The sequence below is a fragment of the Bombyx mori genome, chromosome 2 (assembly GCF_030269925.1).
Source record: "Bombyx mori chromosome 2, ASM3026992v2".
Lineage (NCBI taxonomy): Eukaryota > Metazoa > Arthropoda > Insecta > Lepidoptera > Bombycidae > Bombyx > Bombyx mori.
In genome coordinates, this window is record NC_085108.1 from 7994836 (window position 1) to 8019633 (window position 24798).

General features: G+C 40.3%; 1 protein-coding gene across 10 annotated transcripts in view; it reads left to right on the plus strand.

The window, feature by feature from the left end:
* LOC101737442 (talin-1) overlaps positions 1-24798 on the plus strand; it is a 123375-nt gene that overhangs the window by 29752 nt on the left and 68825 nt on the right. For all 10 annotated transcript variants that reach the window (XM_038016894.2, XM_038016914.2, XM_038016906.2 and 7 more), the window contains exons 3-10: positions 17877-17987; positions 19255-19376; positions 20203-20357; positions 21013-21168; positions 21703-21806; positions 22555-22696; positions 23455-23646; positions 24064-24142. In XM_038016894.2, the coding sequence (XP_037872822.1) occupies positions 20222-20357; positions 21013-21168; positions 21703-21806; positions 22555-22696; positions 23455-23646; positions 24064-24142 (809 nt within the window). In that variant the 5' untranslated portion in view covers positions 17877-17987; positions 19255-19376; positions 20203-20221. The remainder of the gene's footprint in view (positions 1-17876; positions 17988-19254; positions 19377-20202; positions 20358-21012; positions 21169-21702; positions 21807-22554; positions 22697-23454; positions 23647-24063; positions 24143-24798) is intronic.

A 24798-nucleotide genomic window follows, 5' to 3' on the forward strand; every position in this document is an offset into this window, starting at 1 on the left:
GTTGCAGTATCCCTTTATCGCCAGATGGGCCGTGAGCTCGGTTACTACAAAGGCACTAACGCGCATGCGCCATACACAAGAACAGGAGCCCTCGTCGCCTAATCAACAGGACACCTGTGTGCTTAGTGAGAGTTTTTTTAACGTTTTCGATAGCGTAAAAGTTAACTCAATTTTGTATGGAGTTCGAACGTTTTCCTACGTTTGCCGCTACGGGCGATGGTCCAACTGCATACAAATTTGAGTTAACTCTTACTCTGTCGAGAACGTTAAAAAATTCGCACTAAGCACATTGGTCCTCGCATCCAATTTTACGATATCGAGGTTTAATTCCCGCAAACAGGTACCAAATTATCTGAGCAGATGTGTACCTAAAACATGTTCACACGGGCGTCTCCCGAGATGCAGGAAAAAGGTTTTTTTTATTGCTTAGAAGAGTCGACATGACAGCCCTCCTGGTGTTGAGAGGCAACTGGAGCCCATAGACAGCTACAACATAAATGCGCCACCCACCTTGAGAAAGTTCTAAGTATAGTTACAACGGCTGTCCCACCCTTCAAACCGAAACGCATTACTGCTTTACGGCAGAAATAGGCAGGGCGATGGTACCTACCTACCCATGCGGACTCATAAGACGTCCTACCACCAATAAAGGTGTAAGAAAAACGATAGAAATGGAGGTAGGACCAACTTTTCTGTCTCATTCTACTAATGGGCTTAGTTATACGTACCAGCTTAAGACCATGGGCGACTTTAATACAGGCGGTGCTTTGAGCTCATGTCTCGAGGTGGTATGTTCGTTTCCATTTCGCTCTAATTAGTTGGAGGAGCAGAGATCAGGCAAAGACTATCGAATTTTTATTCACTATAGACAAAGACGACTCGTAAGAGTATCGCTTTGACTACCGCCTCCTCCTTTTTCGATCCGTCTCAGTATGGGGACCGGACGCTCTGACAGATAGTGACGCAGGAGTTGATTTGTGGGTGATGTTCCGACGAATCAAGCTCATGACAGAAAAAATGGCGTAAATAACAATAAAAATAAATTACCGCAAAAATCAGAACACCACATTAATTTGCTGTGCAAAGTACTTATATATACTTATATTTAAATAATATTAGCCCGCAATCTAAAGCGAGGGGTGATCGTGGAGCATTGACCTCGCGCGTTACGCACTTCAACTATATTAAAATACATTGCGTGCAGTGCATATAACTATTTTTATTTAATATCACGGTTAGCAAAATAAACTATTTTGGGACCGGGGAAAAAAATACTAATAAAGACAAACAATATTTAATCTATTCTCAATTTGACCACTGACGTCAAGAACAAAAGTTTGACAATAAATAGTATGCATGCGTGGGTGCGTCAAAATGGTGTGTGTAATGTTTTCTTTATTGATTTAATGTATCTTTTATACATTATTTAAAAAAAATATTAGAATTGTGCACTTCTTCTCTATATTCTCTATAAGTGTAGAAAATTTCATACTCCTCCGTCCGCGCAATTTTCGTAAAAAGGGATACAAAGTTTTTGCTTCACGTATTAATAAACAATAATTTACCCCTCGTATCTTTGGAACCTTCGTTTCGGAGTAGCTTGCTTCTAACATGTTGACGCCGGACTGTCTGCCATCACATTGGAAATGATAGGCTTAAAATTGGTAAGATAAAATCTACTAGAAGAGCTATAATTAGGAAAATATGTGGTCGTACTGCAAATAGGGAAAGTAAGCAATAACTTGAGAAGACCGGTGTAGTATTCCTGTATTTGTTGAACAATGGCTGCCTAATGTGGTATCTTATGACAAAAATATTGCTAATCTTGTGTATGGAATCTGCCCAAAAAAAATCGTAAGGCCAATCTCGAATTACCAAATAAATTTGCGAAAATCTATCATCCGAAAATCTGTCGGTCGGCCATATTGTGCTTCCGGTGGGGTGACGGACGGCCGGAAGTCGTCACGGTGTCCGAAACTGGGAAATCCGATACTGTATTCTATTAGCGAATTAGGGGATTCCAATATGGACACGCTCGGCCCACGGAAAACACATTAACGACTAGCGGTCCGCTCCGGCTCCGCTCGGGTACTTAACAAAAATTTCAACGATATTTGACGTTGTTTTATATTTTTAAATAAAAGAACACTTATTGCGGCATGACTTTAATAGTTAGAGACATACGTTGTCGCTTTTGTAAATAATAATGTGTTCTACAAAGTCTTTGTACATTATTTTATTCTATCATCAATAGTTTTCGCAGGGCACGGAACTTTTCAAATCGGTTCAGCAGTTTCAGAGCCTATTCAATACAAACAAACAAACAAACAAACAAATATTTCCTCTTTATAATATTAGTATAGAAGTATAGATTATAATGCGATGCTGTACCTTTCTAGTTTCAAGATAAATGACGTGATTGCTTTTGGTTCTTCTAGACGACATAATGATATGTGCGCGAAGTGATGTGTGATTTTCAAAAATCGCAATAGCTTAGGGCGTCTCCTAATCTTTTGATTTTCTGTACTACGGTGACACATTGCTCGTAGAACGGATGGCCGTTGGGGCCAGAAAGTTCTTGAGTGGCACCGCGTACCGGAAGACGTAGCGTGGGTAGGCCTCCCACAAGATGTACCGATGATCTATCGAGGTTCGCGGGGATCCGCTGGATGCAGGCAGCGCAGGACCGGTCTTTGTGGCGAGCCTTGGGGGAGACCATGTCCAGCAGTGGACGTCTATGGGCTGATAAGAAGACTACCACGGTTTTATTTCTCATGGGTTTTGGCGATGATTGCTTCTTGCTCTTCTGGTAGTCTTGTTGTGGACATTTAAGACTGACTAATTGCATACGAATTATGCATGATAAATTACGGTCAGGTTATAGCGTATAGGTTGATTCACGGGTACTAGGCGACTAATTCAGAACTGGACTATACTATTGTTCTTTACCCACTACAGATGATGGAAAAGTTGGTTATATTGATTTTGATCTAGCATCTCTCATATCTTACACTAAACAATCTTTTTTGGCCAAATAAGATGTCTTACTTAGTCTTAGAATTCTGCGTTCCATTAAAAAAAGGGGCAATTTCAGATTGAATCATCCTAAATTGCTTACAAATTTGACTTCGAAACTCCAATTTTGATTTCAGTATATCCATAACACAGAGAGGTTTAATAAACTATAATTTAACCCTCAAATGCAAATCGTTTGCTAACGAGGATTCGTATAGAAATAAATAAATAGCTAATCTTTAACAAGAAGACTTAATTTTTCGTAATCCAAAGACGCAGCGATCCTCTCAGCAGGATACGAGATCCCGTGGAGTTCATTCATTAAATTGCATTGTGTCTTAAAATGTAATGACTCGGTGTTCATTAGGTCCCGGTATCGATCCTGTATTGGAGTATAGAAGTAAATTCACATCTATACTTCTATACTAATATTATAAAGAGGAAAGATTTGTTTGTTTGTTTGTTTCGAATAGGCTCCGAAACTACTGGACTGATTTGAAAAATTCTTTTTCCATTAGAAGCCGACATTGTCCCTGATGAACATAGGCTACTTTTTTTAATTTTTTTTTTTTTTTTTTGTTTCATGTGTGTCTTATTTAATGTTTCCGAAGCGAAGCGAGGGCGGGTCGCTAGTACAAAATAAAGATACCAGATGACCACAAACTGTTCGCATTATTTGTCCATTTAATTGACTTAAAACATATAAACTCAACTGAAGAACGATTGTTTTTATTGTTGGTATAGTGGTGTGAAGAATAACGACCCAAATAGTACCACGTGGATGTCGAGCGCCACATAATTAAATAAAATCAATCATTTGTATTGAGTTTAATATCGAGGTTCTAGCCCAATTGAAGAGTGTTGTGTTATAGTGAATTGAGAGAGAGAGAGAGAGAGAGAGAGTATTCTTTATTGTACACCAAAAAACAAATAAACAGTGCGATACATTAAAAACAAAAAAAAGTACAATTGGCGGTCTTATCGCTAAAAGCGATCTCTTCCAGACAACCATCAGGTGGACAAGAATCATTTGGAAACGAACTACGCGCGGTGTACCATTCCAGTGAAATATGTACATATAAATATATGTACACATACATATACACATACATATCTCCGTAAATATACATACAATTAATACAAAGTATTATAATATAATAATAATTATAAAAAATAAAAAATTAATAAAAATTAAGTTTAAATTTTGCTTCTTGAGTTGAGTTTTTGTTTTCAAAGTAATTTTAATAATATAATAGAAATACAAGGAATTACAAGGACAATGACGGCAACCGTCTCGCGTGCTATTAGGAACAGGACTGACTGGATAGGAGGGGATTGCTCTGTAATAAAGGATCATGAGTGTTGATGCTATTCGGTGATGAAAGTTCGAGTTAGGAACCAGACGGTATTGTAACAGTTCGTAACGCTAGAAAAGTCGGTGAGCGTCTGGTAGACTCCTAAACAACTTTTTATTGTTACACAACTCACTCATAAACTCGTCGCCTTGTTACTTCCTACATTTTTTTACTGGTAGTAGGACCTCTTGTGAGTCCGCACGAGTAGGTACCACCGCCCCGCCTATTTCTGCCGTGAAGCAGTAATGCGCTTCGGCTTGAAGGGTGGGGCAGCCGTTGTGACTATACTTGAGACCTTAGAACTTATATCCCAAGGTGGGTGGCGCATTTACGTTGTAGATGTCTATGGGTTCCAGTAACCACTTAACACCAGGTGGGCTGTGAGCTCGTCCACACACCTAGGCAATAAATTTTTTTTGTAAAAACGGCTTGCAGCTAAAACTGCTTAAACCGGTACTGTTAATATGGACACCAAACACGTCATTACGGATCCTCCCGATCCATTAACGGCGCTTTTAGGTACTTCAAGCCACCGGTCACCGTCCTCGCCGAACCCGTCGCTTGCGAGGGCTCGACGAGTAAATTAACCCATAGACACAGCCCACTGACTTTCTCGCCGGATCTTCTCTGTGGGTCGCGTTTCCGATCCGGTGGTAGATTTTGCGAAGCACTGCTCTTGCTAGGGTCAGTGTTAGCAACACTCCCGGTTTGAGCCCCGTGAGCTCACCTACTAGTTCGGTGTATAACCCTTCGAGATTACTAGAATAGGTAGGAATGAACACCACGTGCAGGAAACATAGTAATAATTTATTTTATTGTAATTGCGAAACTATCGATCTCGGTAAGCCACGGCAGGATTATATCATTACGCTCTTTTGTTCGCTGTTGGACAAACAGTAACTCTATCCAATAATTGACCTGTATTGTTGAATGTTGACATGTGTCGAGCGCCCTTTGTGCTGTAGCCCTTTTGTTGAGCCACCAAGGTGACGCGTGTCGACGTGAAAACGGTACTTAGAAGATAAGTGTGGGTATAATAGAATTTTTCGGCCATTGTTTGCTCTTCTTGGTATTGTAAGAAAGTCATATATGAGTCGTCTATTATCAAAGGTGGCAATCTGTGCATTTGTACAAAAAATTTTTATTGATATGTCAATACAGATTGATTTGAATATAATCGTCTCCTTCAAAGAATACGGTTCGAAACCTGCATTAAATAAAGGTTAATAGTTAACCTGTTATTTATCTAAGATGTTGTTCCGAAGAGTTTTGTGACTGCCAATGGAATAGAAAGTCAATAATTCGTTTTCTCTGATTTACCAATAATTGTCCAAAAGTCACATTGCCGGCTTTGATAATAGTCGACTCATATACTTAGCCTTAGTTAAATGTTTTTATTGGCGTTGATGAGTGGATCCGCTGCCCGGTTATGTTAAGTGATGAACTGCATGGCACTATGAGGACCCTGAGTTTCTTCGATTGCCCCAATATCGTATCGCCTCTTTATGATATCCTTCCAAATAACATTACCCGGCCTATTAATATTATTTCTTTATTAACTTTAGTCTATTCTAAACATGTAAATATATCGTTTAAATTTGTATCTGCTAATAATATTTATCTTTAAAGTAGTTAGTCTAACATATATTTGTTTGGGCTGCTCTTAAAATCACGGATTCGCGTATGGAAAAACTGAGCAAGTTTATTTGTATTTAGATTTAGTATTTTTTTTTCCTCTCTAAGCACCTGTCATTTTTGTAAACACTTTGACATTGGCAAAATCAATGCCAAAGGCGTGGGAGCCACATTCTTTATAAAGAAAAGGACCGTCAGGGCGTTGTGGTTTGAAGGGTTGAAAAGCTGTTGTAGATTTATTTTAATTTGTCTCAAGGTGGGGTCAGCATTTACGTGACCTCCGTCTGCCAGTCAGTCCAGTCCCACAGCAAAATAAATGGAGACTCATTTGGAATAATAGAACTCATCTTAAGCTATTCATGAAACTAGTCAAGTAGGAGTGTATGGATCTCTGATTGATAGCTAATCTGTACTGAATTATCAAATTAATGAATTGCGTTGCAAGAGATCATTTTGGCCGCGCACCATTTAGTCTTAATGTGGTCCCCTGCGCGATTGCTATTTCATGTCCTTTTAAGCTTTCCTGAAAAGCGTTCTTGGCAATAGACAGAGGTGGGGTTGTGTCACTCTTACGAATGATGTCCAAAAACGATGGGGGCCAATTAAGATCGGGTAAGATAAAATCCAGCTCCTTGTCTACTGAAAAAGCGCTTTAAAAACACGCAAATTTCGAACTAGCGACCGCCCGTATTTAGGGCACGCTCAATCGATAAGCCATAAGCACATAACGAATTTTACTATCAAACCAGAGAAGGGGTTAAAATATTCGGCGCCACGAGATCAACAGGCGGTTGCCTAGCAACGGGCGACGCCGCGGCGCCACCCACCCCGGTCCGCCCTCCGGATAGCGGGGGTCGGTCAATTAGACGTTACACTAATTATTTTTAATGCTATAAAATTAAAAGTGTATTGTGCAACATTCATAGACGCAATTATGTGCACGGACGTGGATTTGAGGAGCGGTTAACGAGCAGGTTTTGTTTATTTTTTAAATTTACTTATAAAGTAAGCCTTTTTAATTCGGATCATCATCTCAGCCTGTCCATTGTCCACTGCTGAACATAGGCCTCTCCAAGTGATCTCCAGTGCGGCCGGTCCGTTGCCACCTGCATCCAACGTGACCCAGCGGTTCTTACCAGGTCGTCGGTCCATCTCGTAGGTGGCCGTCCCACACTGCGCTTGCCAGTACGTGGTCTCCACTCGAGGATCTTTCCGCCCCATCGGCCGTCCGATCTTCGCGCTATGTGGCATGCCCACTGCCACTTCAGCGTGCTAATCCTACGGGCTATGTCAGTAACTTTGGTTCTTCTACGGATCTTCGGATTCTTTAATTCGGATGCATTTGATAATTGCGTTACTATTAATAGCGTTTTCAATTAGTCAGCAGAACTTTATTTATCTTATGTTTCCGATCCGGTGATAGATTCTGCGAAGCACCGCTCTTGCTAAGGTCAGTGTTAGCCACACTCCGGTTTGAGTCCCGTGATCTCACCTACACGTTAGGGTGAAGCTGAAATAGCCTCTCAATGCTATCAGCATAGGTAGAAAAATAAATTGCATCAATTCGAATCAGAAGTAACCACCTTAATCTCTTAACTCACCCCAATCAACTATGGTCCGTGTCCACACATCATATCATCATTGTCATCATTGCCCAAATTAAAGTTTTTATTTATTTATTTTTATTGCTTAGATGGATGGACGAGCTCACAGCCCACCTGGTGTTAAGTGGTTACTGGCGCCCATAGACATCTACAACGTTAATGCGCCACCCACTTCGAGATATAAGTTCTAAGATCTCAGTATAGTTACAACGGCTGCCCCACCCTTCGAACCGAAACGCATTACTGCTTCACGGCAGAAATAGGCGGGGTGGTGGTACCTACCCGCGCGGACTCCCAAGAGGTTCTACCACCAGTGAAAAATCTGATATACACTTTGTACACGTAACATACTCATTGAACGTAAAAGTAAAATTAACCAGTGTGTGCTTAGTGCGAGTTTTTAACGTTCTCGATAACGTAAAAGTTAACTCAAATTTGTATAGAGTTGGAACGTTTGCCTACGTTTGCCGCTAGGGGCGCTGTTCCATACAAATATGCGTTAACTATTACGCTATAGAGAACGTTAAAAACTCAACAATGATTCTAAAAAGAGCCACAGCTTAAATAAATAACGGTGAAACAGCGGGCTGGCCATTATATATGGGTATATTTAATTATTTTTATCGCCTATCCTGAAGGATATTTGTGGTCAATGTTCCAACGTTATCTCATCGTTTGAACTCCTGAAGAAACAAAAAGATTCGGATGAACGATACATCCGTTTCCACCAGATGTTTCTGCTGGGCTTATTAAAGAAGTCGGCAATGACCTACACTGCTGGGTCGATGTCCATCGCGGCCACTGGTTGTGAAACTGTCGGTGCGCAACAAGCTGCGTCCGTCCCATTTACCGAAAGACCGAAATATCACAGTTAAAGAGGTTAACTATTAAGCGAACTAACGAACGTCTTGTGAAGCTTACATTGTTTATATTCGCAATATGTTTTTTTATTGCTTAGATGAGTGGACGAGCTCACAGCCCACCTGGTGTTGAGTGGTTACTGGAGCCCATAGACGTCTAGAATGTAAATGCGCCACCCACCTTGAGATATAAGTTCTAAGGTCTCAAGTATAGTTACAACGGCTGCCCCACCCTTCAAACCGAAACGCATTACTACTTTACGGCAGAAATAGGCAGGGTGGTGGTACCCATCCGCACAGACTCACAATAGGTCCTACCACCAGTAAGATATATGTTTTGTAACCACAATATGCAATACACAATATCCAATAAACAATATGTTCTGTAACCACTTACTCGCCTTCAGGATCCTTTGACTGGCGATGGCTAGAGCTCTTAGGCAACTCAATGACCCTGGCCACCTTGAGATAAAGGATTAAAATGTAAATCTGTGGTGGCTTCGAGTGATTCCTCGATATGGTCATCTTCGACAACAATTACAGCACTAAGGGCCTGGCCACAGCTACTGGCGGTGCGTTTTGCGGTGCGTTGCGAGGCGCGGCGGGCGGTGTGACTTGCGGGGGTATGCCACAGCTAGACTAGTTGCGACGGCGGCGGCGTCAGAGGTGCACGTATTTAGAAAGCCCTATCAAATTTCCCTTTCAAAAGTGGCACGATATTACCTTGAAATAAGTGCGTTCTTAGCTGAAGATATTATTCAATTAAGAAGAGGCACCCAGTTAGAAAAAGAGAGGACTTGGCGAATTTCACCCTATTTATTAGGTATTCTATTAGGAATATTAGGAATATAAGAACTATCCCGATAAATAGATTATTAATAGATTCAACCTTCAAATCTCAATTTACCATACGTGTTAATTGTTGATAAAGCCTATTCTCTTAAAAATTATTTGATGCGCCCATATCCACCGGGTAGTTTAGATGCGGAACAAATAATTTTCGACAAAATATTATCCCGGGCAAGTGTCACAATTCAGTACGCGTTTGGTATTCTAACTAATAAATTTCGTATTTTTACGAAAAGTGTAAAGGCAAACAAAAAGCACGCGATATTGATTATAAAGGTTTCGTGCCTTAAAAGAAAGAGATGGAGACAGAGATGCAGATTTTCAGCAGTTTGTTTCCCAGTTTGGAGACTCCAATATTCACAATAGCGTACGCAGATCAAGACGGAAAATCGAGCAACGGTTCAAGCATCTAGAATACGAAATCAATTCAAATTTCAAATTTTATTTCAATAATCCTATCCAAGAGTATCTAGGAAACCATTAGTACCAGAAAATTGTTGTTTTATTTCGTCCCACATTTTTTTATAACATGCCTATATTTATGATGTGGATGTATTAACATCCATATTTCTGGTCTACTCAGTATTTCACTAATGAATTGTTCCACATCCATTATATTTTATTAGCTCAACGCGCGGTAAAAACAAAATGATTTGTTTCGGTCGCGCGATGCCTCAATGCGTCCACCGACACCGCCGCGCGCGCCGCTCTGAACTGTGGCCGCCTCCATATTGTCTAGTACATTTGTTTCACTCGCACATCGTGCAGCTCGTCACCGCCAGATGTCACGCGCCTCTCACCGCTCCTCGCAACGCACCGCAAAACGCACCGCCAGTAGCTGTGGCATACTTCATAGGTTGTCTACCATTTGTTTTCGCCGCTCCCGCTTGCCGCGCCTCACGACGCACCGCAATTCGCACCGCTCTCGGCTGTGGCCAAGGGGTAAGGCGGCGTGCTGAAGTATTGGCATGAGATTTTCGCAGCATCTCATTTTCATCTAGTTGACAAAACTGTGTTCGTGTAAACTCGGTCATCGTTCTCGTCGAACCCGTCGCTTGCGACGAAGGGCTCGGCAAGTAAATTGACCCACAGACACAGCCCACTAAATTTCTCGCCGGATCTTGTCAGTGGGTCGCGTTTCCAATCCGGTGGTAGATTCTGCGAAGCACGGCTCTTGCTAGTGTTCGTGTTAGTAATGTCGTCAGGTTTGAGCCCCGTAAGCTCATCTACTAGTTAAGGTTACGCTGATATAGCCTCTCAAGGCTCTCAGCTTAGGCAGGGAAATAATAAAAAAAAACGTGTAAATTTCTTCGTAAATTCTCACGTAGTTCTGTATTTTCAAATGATTCCTTCAAAATTAATAATGATATTTTTCTTGTAACTGGTTCTGTTCTTCCGTACCACTCCACGCAATCAAAGGCCTTTTTTCCCACTGGCTCTTTATCAGCGCACATTGCATTCGCACGTTGAAGACGTATGTTTGCGTGCAGATAAAACGTTATCAGTCAAGAGCCGATAGCCAAATTTAATTTTCTTGACGTATTTTGTTTCTTTAATATCAATCAATCACTATTAGCAGTCGTTGGTATCGGGATACCCACTTTATGGAATAATGTGTTTGCGACATTAATAAGCATGTCTCGAGGTAACAACCAGTGCGTGCAAAACTAGCTCTAATGTGTATTCACATAGCATATGTCCGAATACATTCAAAGACATAGCTAAACGCACGATGAATTTCCCATTCTCGATCCTGCGGACCGAATGGTAAACAGTCGCCGTCGCCCTAAACACGTCATTTCGTATCCTCCCGATCCACTAACGGTGCTTTTAGGTACCTCAAGCACCGGTCATCGTTCTCGTCGAACCCGTCGCTTGCGACGAAGAACTCTGCGAATAAATTAACCCACAGACACAGCCCACTGAATTTCTCGCCGGATCTTCTCAGTGGGTCACGTTTCCGATCAGGTGATAGATTTTTTTATTTATTGCCTAGATGTGTGGACGAGCTCCCAGCCTACTTGGTGTTAAGTGGTTACTGGAGCCCATAGACATCTACAACGTAAATGCGCCACCCACCTCGAGATATAAGTTCTAAGGTCTCAGTATAGTTACAACGGCTGCCCCACCCTTCAAACCGAAACGCATTACTGCTTCACGGCAGAAATAGGCGGGGCGGTGGTACCTACCCGTGCGGACTCACAAGAGGTCCTACCACCAGTCAGTCTGCGAAGAACTGCTCTTGCTAAGATTAGTGTTAGCAACGTCGTCACGTTTGAGTCCCGTGAACTCACCTACTTGCTAGGGTTATGCTGACATAGCCTCTTCAGGCTATCAGTATAGGTTGGAAAAAAAGAAAAATATAATTTCCAACAGAAAAATAGTAAATTGGTACTAGTTGTGCAAACCGCCTACAAACAGCCACGAGTTTACACTTTATTTACATTTTAATACAGAAATAAACAAACAAGACTCTCAATCAAGATACTGTCATTGTATCTTAACGGAGTCGTGTTGGGTGCACTGACCTGTTGTTAACGCGTCGCGACGCGCGTCCCGGAGAGGCGGAACGATGCGACGCGACGCGATGCGATGTCAAACCTTTCTTTTTCTGCGCGGAGTCCTTACAGCTTAACCAGGACGGGTAGGCGATGGTAGGCTTGTGGGTCGTTCCGACGTCAAAGCAAAATGTTTGTTGTTTTATTAAAAAGCTCAAAATTCAACCTAAAACTATTACGTTTATTCCCCATATTTACATATATTGTAGACATTAATTGCCGTTCTCAATGATTACAATACGGCTCTCTGAATTCCTGGATAAGAAATTATCATTAGATGTGGTAACTATCAGTAAAAATGTTTTACTAAGCCTTAACTAAGCGTAGTATTTCGGTGCTGAGTCCGCAAAGTTTTGATTACATCACTGATACCGTCACAGTTATATCTATGAAATTGACAATATTAATGGGTATTTTCAAATATAGAAATAATTTAATATATATTATTGACTAGCTTTTGCCCGCGACTCCGTCCGCGTAGATTATGTAGAATAGTTACTTTGGCATAACGCTAAATTTTACCCCCCCACTTCATTTACGTAGAAAGTGAAAATATTTTTGAATTATAGAATGTTAAGGTGCTATTGAAACCCCTTATTTTATAACATTCTTTATTGGTGCTCCATTTGTATTGGTCTTAGCGTGATGTTATAGCCTATAGCCTTCCTCAATAAATGGGCTATGTAACACTGAAAGAGTTTTTCAAATCGGACCAGTAGTTCCTGAGATTAGCGCGTTCAAACAAACAAACTCTTCAGCTTTATAATATTAGTATAGATTTACAAAAATTATATTCTATTTCATCATACATTAACATTGGATCGCAATGAACGTCACATAAAAATAGCATAGCTTCAAAAATTATAGCATCACTCCACACCCGCAGTTGCAATTACGCTCGATTTGCCACATGTTGAAAATTCACCCCAACGTCAACTGTTAAATGGTTCAAACCAATATGTGTTTGAATAATATAAGCACAACCCTAACGCGCGGTACGATCCTGCGATGTGATAAGTTGCTTGGAAAATATATTGTTATAGCTGACCCGGCAGACTTCGTAGTGCCTCAATCGATCGATAAATAAAATACCTAAACTTTTGTATAAAACAAACTTAAAACAAACAAAAGGAATACGTCCGACGTGGTTACACATCAAAGGAAAAACAAAATTGTTATTTTTATTCATATTCCGAGCATTTTCATATTTATTTATCTTTTAAACCTTCTCTGGACTTCCACGAATAATTCAAGACCAAAATTAGCCAAATCGGTCCACCCGTACTCGAGTTATAGCGAGACTAACGAACAACAATTCATTTTTATATATATAGATATTCTTCAGAAACTTCAAAACTGCTTAAGCTGCTCCCATTACCAAAATTACATTATTATTTGTAACTATCGTCAACGACCTATTTACCTTCACCCAGAGTTTTGTTGTGCCAAATATTTGTTTGTGTTTCTCAAGCACTAATAATACTGTGCTTTTTTCAATCAGGCTTGAATTGACAGCCCTAGAGAGTCCTAGTTTGGCCATGGTAATTGCTTTCCATTAATCACATTAAATAATTGCCTAATCTTTGTTGTTAAATACAATGCACTACGTACTTTACCTGGTCGATCTCTCTACCGCATTTTATGAAGACGAAGCGTACCTTGTTTAGAGCAATTCTAAACATGAAGTTTTTATTACTATTTTTTGAATTTTAAAATAGAATAATAATTTTGACAACACAGTCATTGTAAATAAATCAACAATTCAGGTCGTGTTGCACGTGTTGTAACTAATTAAAATAAAATAAAAATAATCTTCTCTCTAAATATATATAATTATTGAAGCGACCAGCACAAAATACAGTCCATGCTCTACACATACCTAACATCAGGCTATTTGCACATTATCACATACTCTCCCAACTCATCAAACCATCAACTGCCCCCATTTAAATTCCTCCATAACTTTTCAATCAAATTTAAAACTTCATCACGGTCGTCAGTATAAATTACATATCGTCTCTAGATGTACCCAAAAGCTCTCACTTGGAACTATTAAAATTCCTTATTCCACCGGCCTCCCGAAACTGTGGAGGGGTGCCTAAAGGCTTTTTTATGCAAAACTGCATGCAATAACCCGTTTCGCTTATTGCTATGGGTTTTTTAATGAGTTCACTAGTAGTGTTAATGGAAATCGCGGCGTAGGCTGAATTGGGCTCTAACGCCCAGCGCCGTGGGTTGATTTACGCGTGGGCTTTTCGTTTCCATCGGGACCATACGAAATGCCATCGCGTAGGTTTTTTATTGCGCAATTTTTGGAAGTACGAGTGAAATAGTTTCTGGGATGAACTTGAAGGTAGGCTAGTTGACTAACAGTCTTGGCTCTCTAAGGGGGTTTAATACTGACATTACCTAGATGAATTATATATTAAACCTGCATTAATAGGAGTTTCATATAAATTTTATGCAGTAAGAAAGTTTTATTTAACACTAGCTGACCCGGCAGATTTCGTAGTGCCTCAATCGATAAATAAAAGACCTAAACTTTTGTATAAAATAAACTTAAAATAAACAAAAGGAATCCGTCCGACGGGAGACACATCAAAGGGAAAACAAAATTGTTATTTTTATTTAATTCCGAGCATTTTCCGGATCGGACTCCGGTAAGTGCCTCCACGCAACGTGAGAAATGAGGTCTAATTCTCAATTGTATTTCAAAACGGCTGTCTCACAGTCAGGATGGCGACATCCGACCTATCCTTTACACTTTTCTTGCGTAAATAATACAAGGGCAATCTATACTAATATTATAAAGCTGAGGAGTTTGTTTGTTTGAACGCGCTAATCTCAGGAACTACTGGTCCGATTTGAAAAATAATTTCAATGTTAGATAGCCCATTTATTGCCCACTTAACACCAGGTGGGCTGTGAGCTTGTCCGCCCATCTAAGAAATAAAAAAAAGGTTAAATTTAGCGTTATGCCAAGTAACTATTCCACGCGGACGAAGTCGCGGGCAAAAGCTAGTATAATATATTACTAAACTAGCGACCCGCCCTCGCTTCGCTTCGGAAACACTAATTTATTATTGATTTCTCCACTTTTTAATGGATGTTATTATACATATAAACCGTCCTCTTCAATCACTCTATCTATTAAAAAAAACCGCATCAAAATCCGTTGCGTAGTTTTAAAGATTTAAGCATACATAGGGATATAGGGACAGAGAAAGCGACTTTGTTTTATACTATGTAGTGATGCGTAATGAAATCGTGAAAGTCTATGTATGTTTATGTGTGGGCTTCGCGGAAACTGAAGTCAATACATAATGTAGTGGACTGTATTATTAGGATGGGCAAGGAACTTGATAAATAAACTCGCGAGGAGTGCAATCCTATAATAATATAGTATAAAATTTGTATATTTTTACAATTTTATAAATCGCGTACAATAGCACGGATGAAAAGAGAATGACAAAACTAAGACATTCCAAAATTCAAATTCAAACGTAATGTCAAAAACCACAACCACAACAATAAAAAAGGTTTTATACCAATTTTGTTGGGTTTCCAACACATAATAGCCCTTAGTTCTAAACGGAGCTAGCTCTAGCTACAGTTCGTCTTCTCGCATTAAAACTGTAATCACAAAACTTACTAATTTTACAGGAGAGTGTTCTAAAGGTTTAACATGTGATATTTTTGACATTAATCATCTTTGCAGCATTTATTTTTTATTTTTTAGCCAGTTACATTATCTGTCTTTAAAGTAAGATAAAATGATGTATTAATTTTGTTAATAGTAGTCAAAACATAGGTAAACTAAAAAAAAAAATTAAGCTAAACTATGCTCTTTTAACAGTACTAGAGGTCCCGCAGTAGTCGAAATTCGACTATAATTAATTGGAATTGTAAGTTTGTACACTATTATGATTGCATTTTATACTTCTATAATCACAAATTTCACCAAGGCTACTCTATAAAAAATATTAACAAAGTCAAACAATATTTAATCTATTTTCAATTTGACAACAGACGTCAAGAACAAAAGCTTGACAATAAATAGTATGCATGCGTGTGTGCGTCAAATACATGGTATGCAGTGTGCGTAATGTTTTCTTTATTGATTTAATGTATCTATTACGCATTATTTAAAAAAAATATTAGCATTGTGCACTTCTTCTCTATATTCTCTATAAGTGTGGGAAATTTCATACTCCTCCGTCCGCGCAATTTTCGTAAAAAGGAATACAAAGTTTTTGCTTCACGTATTAATATATAGATTTGTAACAAAAATACTGGTGATACCAAATGATTCCGCATATTAACTCGATTTCGAATATTTTTGGAAATTGTACACTTTTATTGCGAAAAGACTTGTTATAGAACTCGTTAGAAACATTACGAATATCTTATTTTTGAATGAGCTCTATGTTTACGGGCGCTCTGCGTCGGACCGCGGATGCTGTCATAATTATTTCGATGCCCTGCGTCGAATGTTGGACGCGACCCGAATGTTTCTTAGAACTTTTGTTGTTCGTTAATTAAATTAATGTAGTATGTCTGAAAATTTGTATGCTTTCCAATTATAATATTTGACGGAATTTGATCAAATCAAATCAACTTTATTAGCTACTAGCGACCCGCCCTCGCTTCGCTTCGGAAACATTAAAATACACATGAAACCAAAAAAATAAAATTAAAAAAAAATAAAAAAAAGTAGCCTATGTTCATCAGGGACAATGTCGGCTTCTAATGGAAAAAGAATTTTTCAAATCGGTCCAGTAGTTTCGGAGCCTATACGAAACAAACAAACAAATCTTTCCTCTTTATAATATTAGTATAGAAAACACGGTTTACAAAGTTGTTGATAGTTATTTTATAGAACAGCGTGTTTCTATCAGGTCGGCGTGCAAATATTATTCAAAATTATTTACCTTAAACTCAGTCAGTAAATATATTAATTAATTAAAATATCAAACAACAAAATAAATTAATTGAATAATAATTAGTTATTTATGTCATAAAACGAAAACATAAAACAGAAAGAAGCGAATTTAAAATTAACATAATGATTTATCATTTAAAAAATAGTTAAACTGTATAATAACATCTTAAGGTTAGTAATTCTTTCAAGTTCTTTTTAAATAAAAATAATTTGTCTTTTTTTATAGCATCAGGTAGCTTATTATTGATGATGAGAATTGTTGGTTTTTGAACCTATATCTATATATATAAAAATGAAACCCGTTTTCCGTTGTCACGACATAACATGAAAACGGCTTGACCGATTTGGCTAATTTTGGTCTTGAATTATTTGTGGAAGTCCAGAGAAGGTTTAAAAGGTATAAAAATATGAAAATTCTCGGAATTAAATAAAAATAACAATTTTGTTTTCCCTTTGACGTGTCCCCCGTCGGACGGATTCCTTTTGTTTATCTTAAGTTTATTCTATATAAAAGTTTAGGTCTTTTATTTATCGATTGAGGCACTACGAAGTCTGCCGGGTCAGCTAGTTTCAAATAAATAAGAAGGGTTTGTCAATCGTGCGTGCGTTTTTATCCGGGCGTGGCCCTGGCAACCTCAAGATCACGGGGTTCAGAATTTCGTTGCCCATATTGCGAAGTACTGCTCTTGCTAGGGGTGGTGTTAGCAAATTCTCTCAGGTTGAGCCCGTGAGCTCACCTACCCGTCCAGGCGTTACAGCCCCTTAAGCTACCAACGATTAGGTAGGGGTAAAATAATATAATAATAGAATAATCGTGATTAGTAACAGACTCGCGGAAGCTTATATGGTTTTATAAGTAAGCAAATGAATTCAACGCTCATCTATCCTCCTCATCTCATGTTGAGTGATTACCAGAGTCTGAAAATAGCATCCATCCTTTAAGCCATTCCTGCTTCGGGATGGAATGATAGCAAGACCGGTGCGCCCGTGCGTGCCCGCAACGCTACTAAAGTACCTTATGAGGCACTATTATTAAACACCAGGTTCTCCTTTTACAGATACCGAACGAGGACTCATCATTGGAAGCACCGTCGCTCTCGTGACGGATCCGCGACCGAGTCGAGAGGGCTCTGCAGGATAACTGGAGACGACTGACCACAACCCGACCCGTAAGTGGAACTTATAAGTACTCGTTACGTTTTGAAGGGAAACTTCTTTAGAATCGTTGTGATTTCAAACTCGATGTAACGAAATGAAACGAAACGAAAAAATAAGTCCATAGAGACGCAAACACATAAATGTATAGGATTCAGTCGGCGAGAGAACGAGATAGAACACATTAGACGTTCTCGGTCTCCTCTTTGTGCGACTCTTCGTAGCATCCCTACTATCGTCTACTAAACATTGTCCATATGTATGCTCCTGTGTAGTGGGATAGTCAGTATATCTATATCTTATTTATAAGTTTCACTTTTACCGTGTGTGACTTGCAAGACACACACACACACTTTTTTTATGAATGAGGGATTATTGGTGCCTTTTTAGTTTCGCTAGGACAGGGGGGGCGAGTAAAGAGTCAGCCAGGAGGGGTACTGGTTACTTAAGTGGAAACGCCGATATTGAAGATTAGATGATTTTAGTTCATTAGGTAATAGGTTTCAATAAGTTCTCCTCGACCTAGGAGCTCGAATTGAATGAAAGGAAGGATGTTACGTATTTTTGATTATCGTTTTTCAAAACATGTGCGGTTTATATATTTTTTTCTATAAAAAAAATGTATTTTTCTTATAATTAGTTTTGTGTTTGTTTTGCTGATAATATGTTAAAAATTAATGTAATTTACGATAGCAATTAATTAAACTAAAAATATGAGTTCCTGGCCAGCAATAGACATGCATCATAAGGTAGAAAATAATTACTAAGGAAAACCAAAAATCATAATAAAAAAAATGTGAGCCGTCACGGGACGCCTGGCAGATGTGAAACATCGACATTATTTTGTAAACGTAATATGTAGAAAAGAACAGATTGTGATAGGAACTAAATATGTCATAATGATAAAACAAAATATTACGAAAAAATAATTTGTTTTCAAGTAAAACACAGGTTATGTGTACTGTAGTAAACAACACTGTATACACTACGGAGTATACACTATACGTATCCGAGCTCAGTGTAGCGAGAGAGATGGCTTAACGCCGGATCGAGTGGGAGAGAATCGCACAGTCGATTGCGCATGGCGACGCGTCGCCACGGCATGCGTCGCCACGCCAGAAATTGGTTTTACGTGCGGCTATAGATGTTTCACATCAAAAACCGGGAACGAAATCAAGGAATTATATGGACAAATAAAACCCGCCTTTCCTCTACAGGTCGATGATTGGTTTGCGATCACGGAACTATTTCATTTTTGTATAAAAATTGTCCTTATTCCAGGGCTCATCTCCAAGTCGTCCTCGCCTGAGATCGTTCAGTAAAGAGCATCAGCCACAGAGGCGAGGCAGCGCGCCTTGCCCGGACCTCGACTACAGACCCGATCATACTGCTACAATACACAAGTTAGTTTCTAAAAACACAATACTATTACCTTTGGGATAGTCTACTAGGTTATTCTAATTAAAAAACTTAGTCAACATTAGGACAAATAAATCTTTATTGTAATTGTAATAATGACCAGTTTTATTTTGTAAATACAAAATTGATTTAAATTAAATTTCGAATTACTCTAATGAGGTCACCGATGACACACAATCACAAGATACTTAACGAAATAGTCACATTATTGACACATCAATCACCTTTATTTTTGCATCTAAAGTATGTATTTCATACTAAATCGAAATAATACGGAGATGGAAGATTGGTTTTGATTTGTTCACCCTTAATTTTGTCATTAATAATATAGCTGCATAAAACTACGGCTCTGTTTAGAAAAACCACCCCGTTCGAACGACAATAAGCCTGGCTGGCTATATAAAAAAAAAAAAACGAGAATTCCATCGACCAAGTTAAGACATGAGGTCGCGGTCTCAACTGCATAGAACCAAGGACTTTCGTACCATTCAAATCTGCTCTGAGGATTGTATGAATCGAAACTAGAGCCACGCGTTTTTCCATATTGTGTTTCCGGAGATCTTTTTGGTCAGATACCATCGGGGTTTGAATTGTATTTCCCTTCACACTGTTTCCTGAGCGCTATGACATGTCTTTCTTCAAACAAGGTAATGGGAAGAGCCCTCAGCAACGGCTTTGTTATGTTTCGGCCATTGCTGATGTGTCGCATGCTGGTCTGTCTGTAAAGACCATAAACAATCAGAGTTGTAAGTTTCCATTGCTGCAGTCCGAATCAAGTTAAAGACCACTAATCACGTCTCTTCGTACCAGGACTCGGTCTCTGGTGAAAATGGCGACCCTATCGTTGAAGATCTCCATTGACGGAGGCAAGGTCGTGAAGACAATACAGTTCGAACCCTCCACCACAGTGTACGACGCGTGCCGCATCATCAGGGAAAAGATCTTGGAGGCCACAGCGGGAGACCGTAAGTACCATCCGTATTGCAATAGACTTCTTTAAAGGTCCTTATGTGGTTTTAGTTTATAGCTTAGATGGGTGGACGAGCTCACAGCCTACCTGGTGTTAGGTGGTTACTGGAGCCCATAGACATTTTTTTTTTATTGCCTTTTTAGGCAGACGAGCGTACGGCCCACCTGATGGTAAGTGGTTACCGTCGCCCATGGACTTCAGCAATGCCAGGAGCAGAGCCAAGTCGCTGTCTACTGCTTAATACTCTCCACAAGCCTCGTTTGAAGGCACATCTACAACGTAAATGCGCCACCCACCTTGAGATATAAGTTCTAAGGTCTCAGTATCTGCCCCACCCTTCAAACCGAAACGCATTACTGCTTCACGGCAGAAATAGGCAGGGCAGTGGTACCTACCCGTGCGGACTCACAAGAGGTCCTACCACCAGTAAAGTACCACCAGTCAAGGATGTATCTTCTAAGTTAATCTTAATTCCATACCCCTAAATACTTAATATTACTAGCTTTATTATGGCTGATTTTCAGACATAAACGGGTTGGTTTAAAAGCCAAGAACAAAGCTTTATGATTATCATTGTTTCTTATAAGCTGCAGTACCTAAAACACAACTTCTTACAGCTGATGCTAATTGTAGTTTTTCTTTTCAAACAGCAAAAGAGTATGGCCTCTTCTTGGCTTCGGAGGAAGACAACAAGAAGGGGATATGGCTGGAAGCGTCCCGAAGTCTTGACTATTACATGCTAAGGAACGGAGACCTTCTGGAGTACAACAAAAAGACCAGGAATCTCAGAGTCAGGATGCTTGATGGTGAGCTATTAATAATTTATAGATATCATCGAAATCTTTTGAGATAGGTGAGTTAGGGCTGTCAAATCGTACCACATTTTGATATCGTTATTGACATATAGTGTTATTATAATAGTTCTATAATAAGGGCTCTCCTACCCTTAAAACTGGTAAGCATGACTGCATCATGGCAGAAACATGCAGGAATTTGCTACACTACTAAATACCTAACACAACAGGTTTTAGCAGTAGGCAGCGGCTTGGCTCTGCTCCTGGCATTGCTGAGGTCCATGGGCGACGGTAACCACTTACCATCAGTTGGGCCGTACGCTCGTCTGCCTACAAAGGCAATAAAAATAAAATGAAATAAAAACAACACTCAATGTAACACAATCTCATCATCATCATCAGCCTTTATCTGCCCACTGCCGGACATAGGCCTTCACAATCTAATGTGAGCTAATGCACACGGTTCACTTTACATTGCGCGTTGGCGAAACAAATGATAATTATAATCAATATGAAAGCTCGTTTTAATACAAGTGTGTACTGCAGGTACTGTGAAAACCCTGCTGGTGGACGACAGTCAGATCGTCGCGAACCTCATGGTAGTGATTTGCACCAAGATCGGGATCACCAACTATGACGAATACGGCCTGGTGAGTTGCGTATTGTGTGGCTTCACTCGCGCCAGCGGCGTCGAAACGACCCCTGGATTCCATGATGCAGTTTTTTACCACGTACTATCCGGCTTTGGAATGAGCTCCCCTCCACGGTGTTTCCCGAGCGCTATGACATGTCCTTCTTCAAACGAGCCTTGTGGAGTATTAAGCGGTAGACAGCGGCTTGGTTCTGCTTCTGGCATTGCTGAAGTCCATGGGCGACGGTAACCACTCACCATCAGGTGGGCCGTATGCTCGTCTGCCTACAAGGGTAATAAAAAAAAACCTCACATGAAGGATCGCAGACAACTAAATCCGCGAACATTTATTTATATTGGCATAACAAAGATGTCATGATGTCTACAATATAAAATATGAAGAAAGCATGAAGAATTGACTTAGATCTTATACCTCAAGGTGGATGGCCCATTTGCGTTGTAGATGTCTATGGGCTCCAGTAACTACTTAACACCAGGTGGGCTGTGAGCTCGTCCACCCATCTAACCAATAAAAAAAAAATTGCATTTTCTCCGGCTACCCTCAAAAACCAAGTAATTTTAACAATCAAAGTAACAATTGATTGTGAACATGCCAGCCAACTATTAAATTACTTCGCGCTACAGAACACCTGTCCAAATTATGGACATCCGACTTAGCAACGGGGGCGATATGATGTGGAGCGATATATTGACAATTGTTTACTAACGAATGATTGTTATAATAACGTGTGTCGTCTTAACACCAGGTTCGGGAAGAGCAAAAGGAGGAACCGGATCCCTGCGAGAAGCCAAACTACGGGACTCTGACCCTGAAGCGTAAGCACCAGGAGAAGGAACGAGACGCCAAGATGGAACAGCTCAGGAAGAAACTCAGAACTGATGACGAAGGTACGTGATAGATGCAATAAATCTATATTTTAACTAGCGCGGTACGACATTAACTGCGGGTGACGCCGCGGGGCGAAGCTAGTCTAAAAAAAGTAGCCAAGTTACTCCTTATATCATCGGCTACCTATTAGTGAAAGTCTCATCAAAATCGGTCCAGCCGTTCCAGAGGTTAGCCGGAACAAACAGACAGACAAAAATTGTAAAAAATGTTATTTTGGTGTATGTACCGCATATATTTTCATATGCATGTAGTAAAAAGCTGTTATTTCAATATTACAAACAGACACTCTAATTTTATTTATATGTATAGATGTTAAAGACGAGAATGACCAGTAGCATTCTTTGAGCACCGCACCAGCGTCCTGTGGTCCGCACTTACTGGTGGGGGGCGTACGTATCGCCATCTGGATCTATTTCTGCCACGAGGCTGTCATGCTCTCCGGTTTTTGGAGTTGTTGAGACTGATCCCATGTCTCAAAGGAACGCACTCACGTTGTAATGACGCCCATATGCTGAGATTACTCGTGAAGCTCGTCTTGTATTTTTATCACTGGCTCCTGCCCCGTCAGACAACCGTGATGTCCTCACGAAGACAACAGAGTGTTACGTGGCGAACACGTACAGATGTGACGTATCCGTAATGAGCTTAATCATTGTTATCCTACTGTTCTTCTCGCAGCTATTAACGATTCAAATCTGACGGCAGTTTCGTCACAAGAATGATGAGTGATTGCATGGAATGCATATGAATGTTACAGTGAACTGGGTGGAGGGGTCGCTGACCCTTCGTGAGCAGGGCGTGGAGGCGGGCGAGACCTTACTGCTGCGCCGCAAGCTGTTCTACTCGGACAGGAACGTGGACTCGCGCGACCCCGTGCAGCTCACCCTGCTGTACGTGCAGGCCAGGGACGCCATCCTGGCCGGCGCGCACCCCACCACGCAGGAGAAAGGTACCGGAATGACCACACGAGGTCCAAGGTTCTATAAGATACATCACTCTAGTTGCTGCGTCAGAGAGGTGAATGAGCTCAAGGCTGATCTGCTGTCACCGTCTTGAAACGTGATTTACTGATGGCAGGACCTCTTGTGAGTCCGCACGGGTAGGTACCACGACCCCGCCTATTTCTGCTGTGAAGCAGTAATGCGTTTCGGTTTGAAGGGCGGGGCAGCCGTTGTAACTATACCTGAGACCTTAGAACTTATATCTCAAGGCGCATGGCGCATTTAGGTTGCTTGTAGATGTCTATGGGCTCCAGTAACCACTTAACACCAGGTGGGCTGCGAGTTCGTCCACCCATCTAAGTAATAAAAAAAAAGGTGTCAATATCAGTAGCACTGTGTGGCTAACCCACTGTGTGTTGTTGCAGCTTGCGAGTTTGCCGGGATACAGTGCCAGATACAGTTCGGGGACCACCGGGAGGACAAGCACACGCCAGGATTCCTCGAGTAAGATTCGCTTAGATGTGACGCATCGACCCAGCCTCACTGGGTACTCCATGACACTCCGACGTCGATCAGATCGATAAATGTCAATATTAGTCGACGGCTGGAGAACTGATTTAGTGCTTGGAACTCATAATGAGGATCATAGGACATTTTCAATTCGGCCCATATAGCTTTTGAAGTGAAACTTCTTTAGACGCGCTGAGAGTAAAATTTAACTATACTAGAATTATTTTGTCCGTGCAGTTTGGGTCATAATAAATCGAAGCGGTGCAGCGAGTATTTCGCTCTCTCTTCCACTCACGAGCCTTATGGACGGGCATAGTGATGCGCATTATTGTTGTCGATAAGCGTTATCGATAGTGTATTTAATTTTGTCATTTTATAGGTTAGTGATAAAAATCAAAGAAAAAATCACTAATCGAACACTTACACCACATATCGCCACAGCAAATTAACGAGAACGGCAGAAATTCAGTGAAAAATTATAGCAACAGATTCGTTACGGCTAGAGAGAAAAGATACAATTTAGGAAGAGCGAGAGTGAGAAGATAGACAGAGCGTCTCGCTAACCTCTCGACCGTGGAGAGAGGGAAAGGACAAAGCCAGATCGTTTCTGTTATACACAGCATTCCCTGTTGCAAGGGAAATTTGATTTA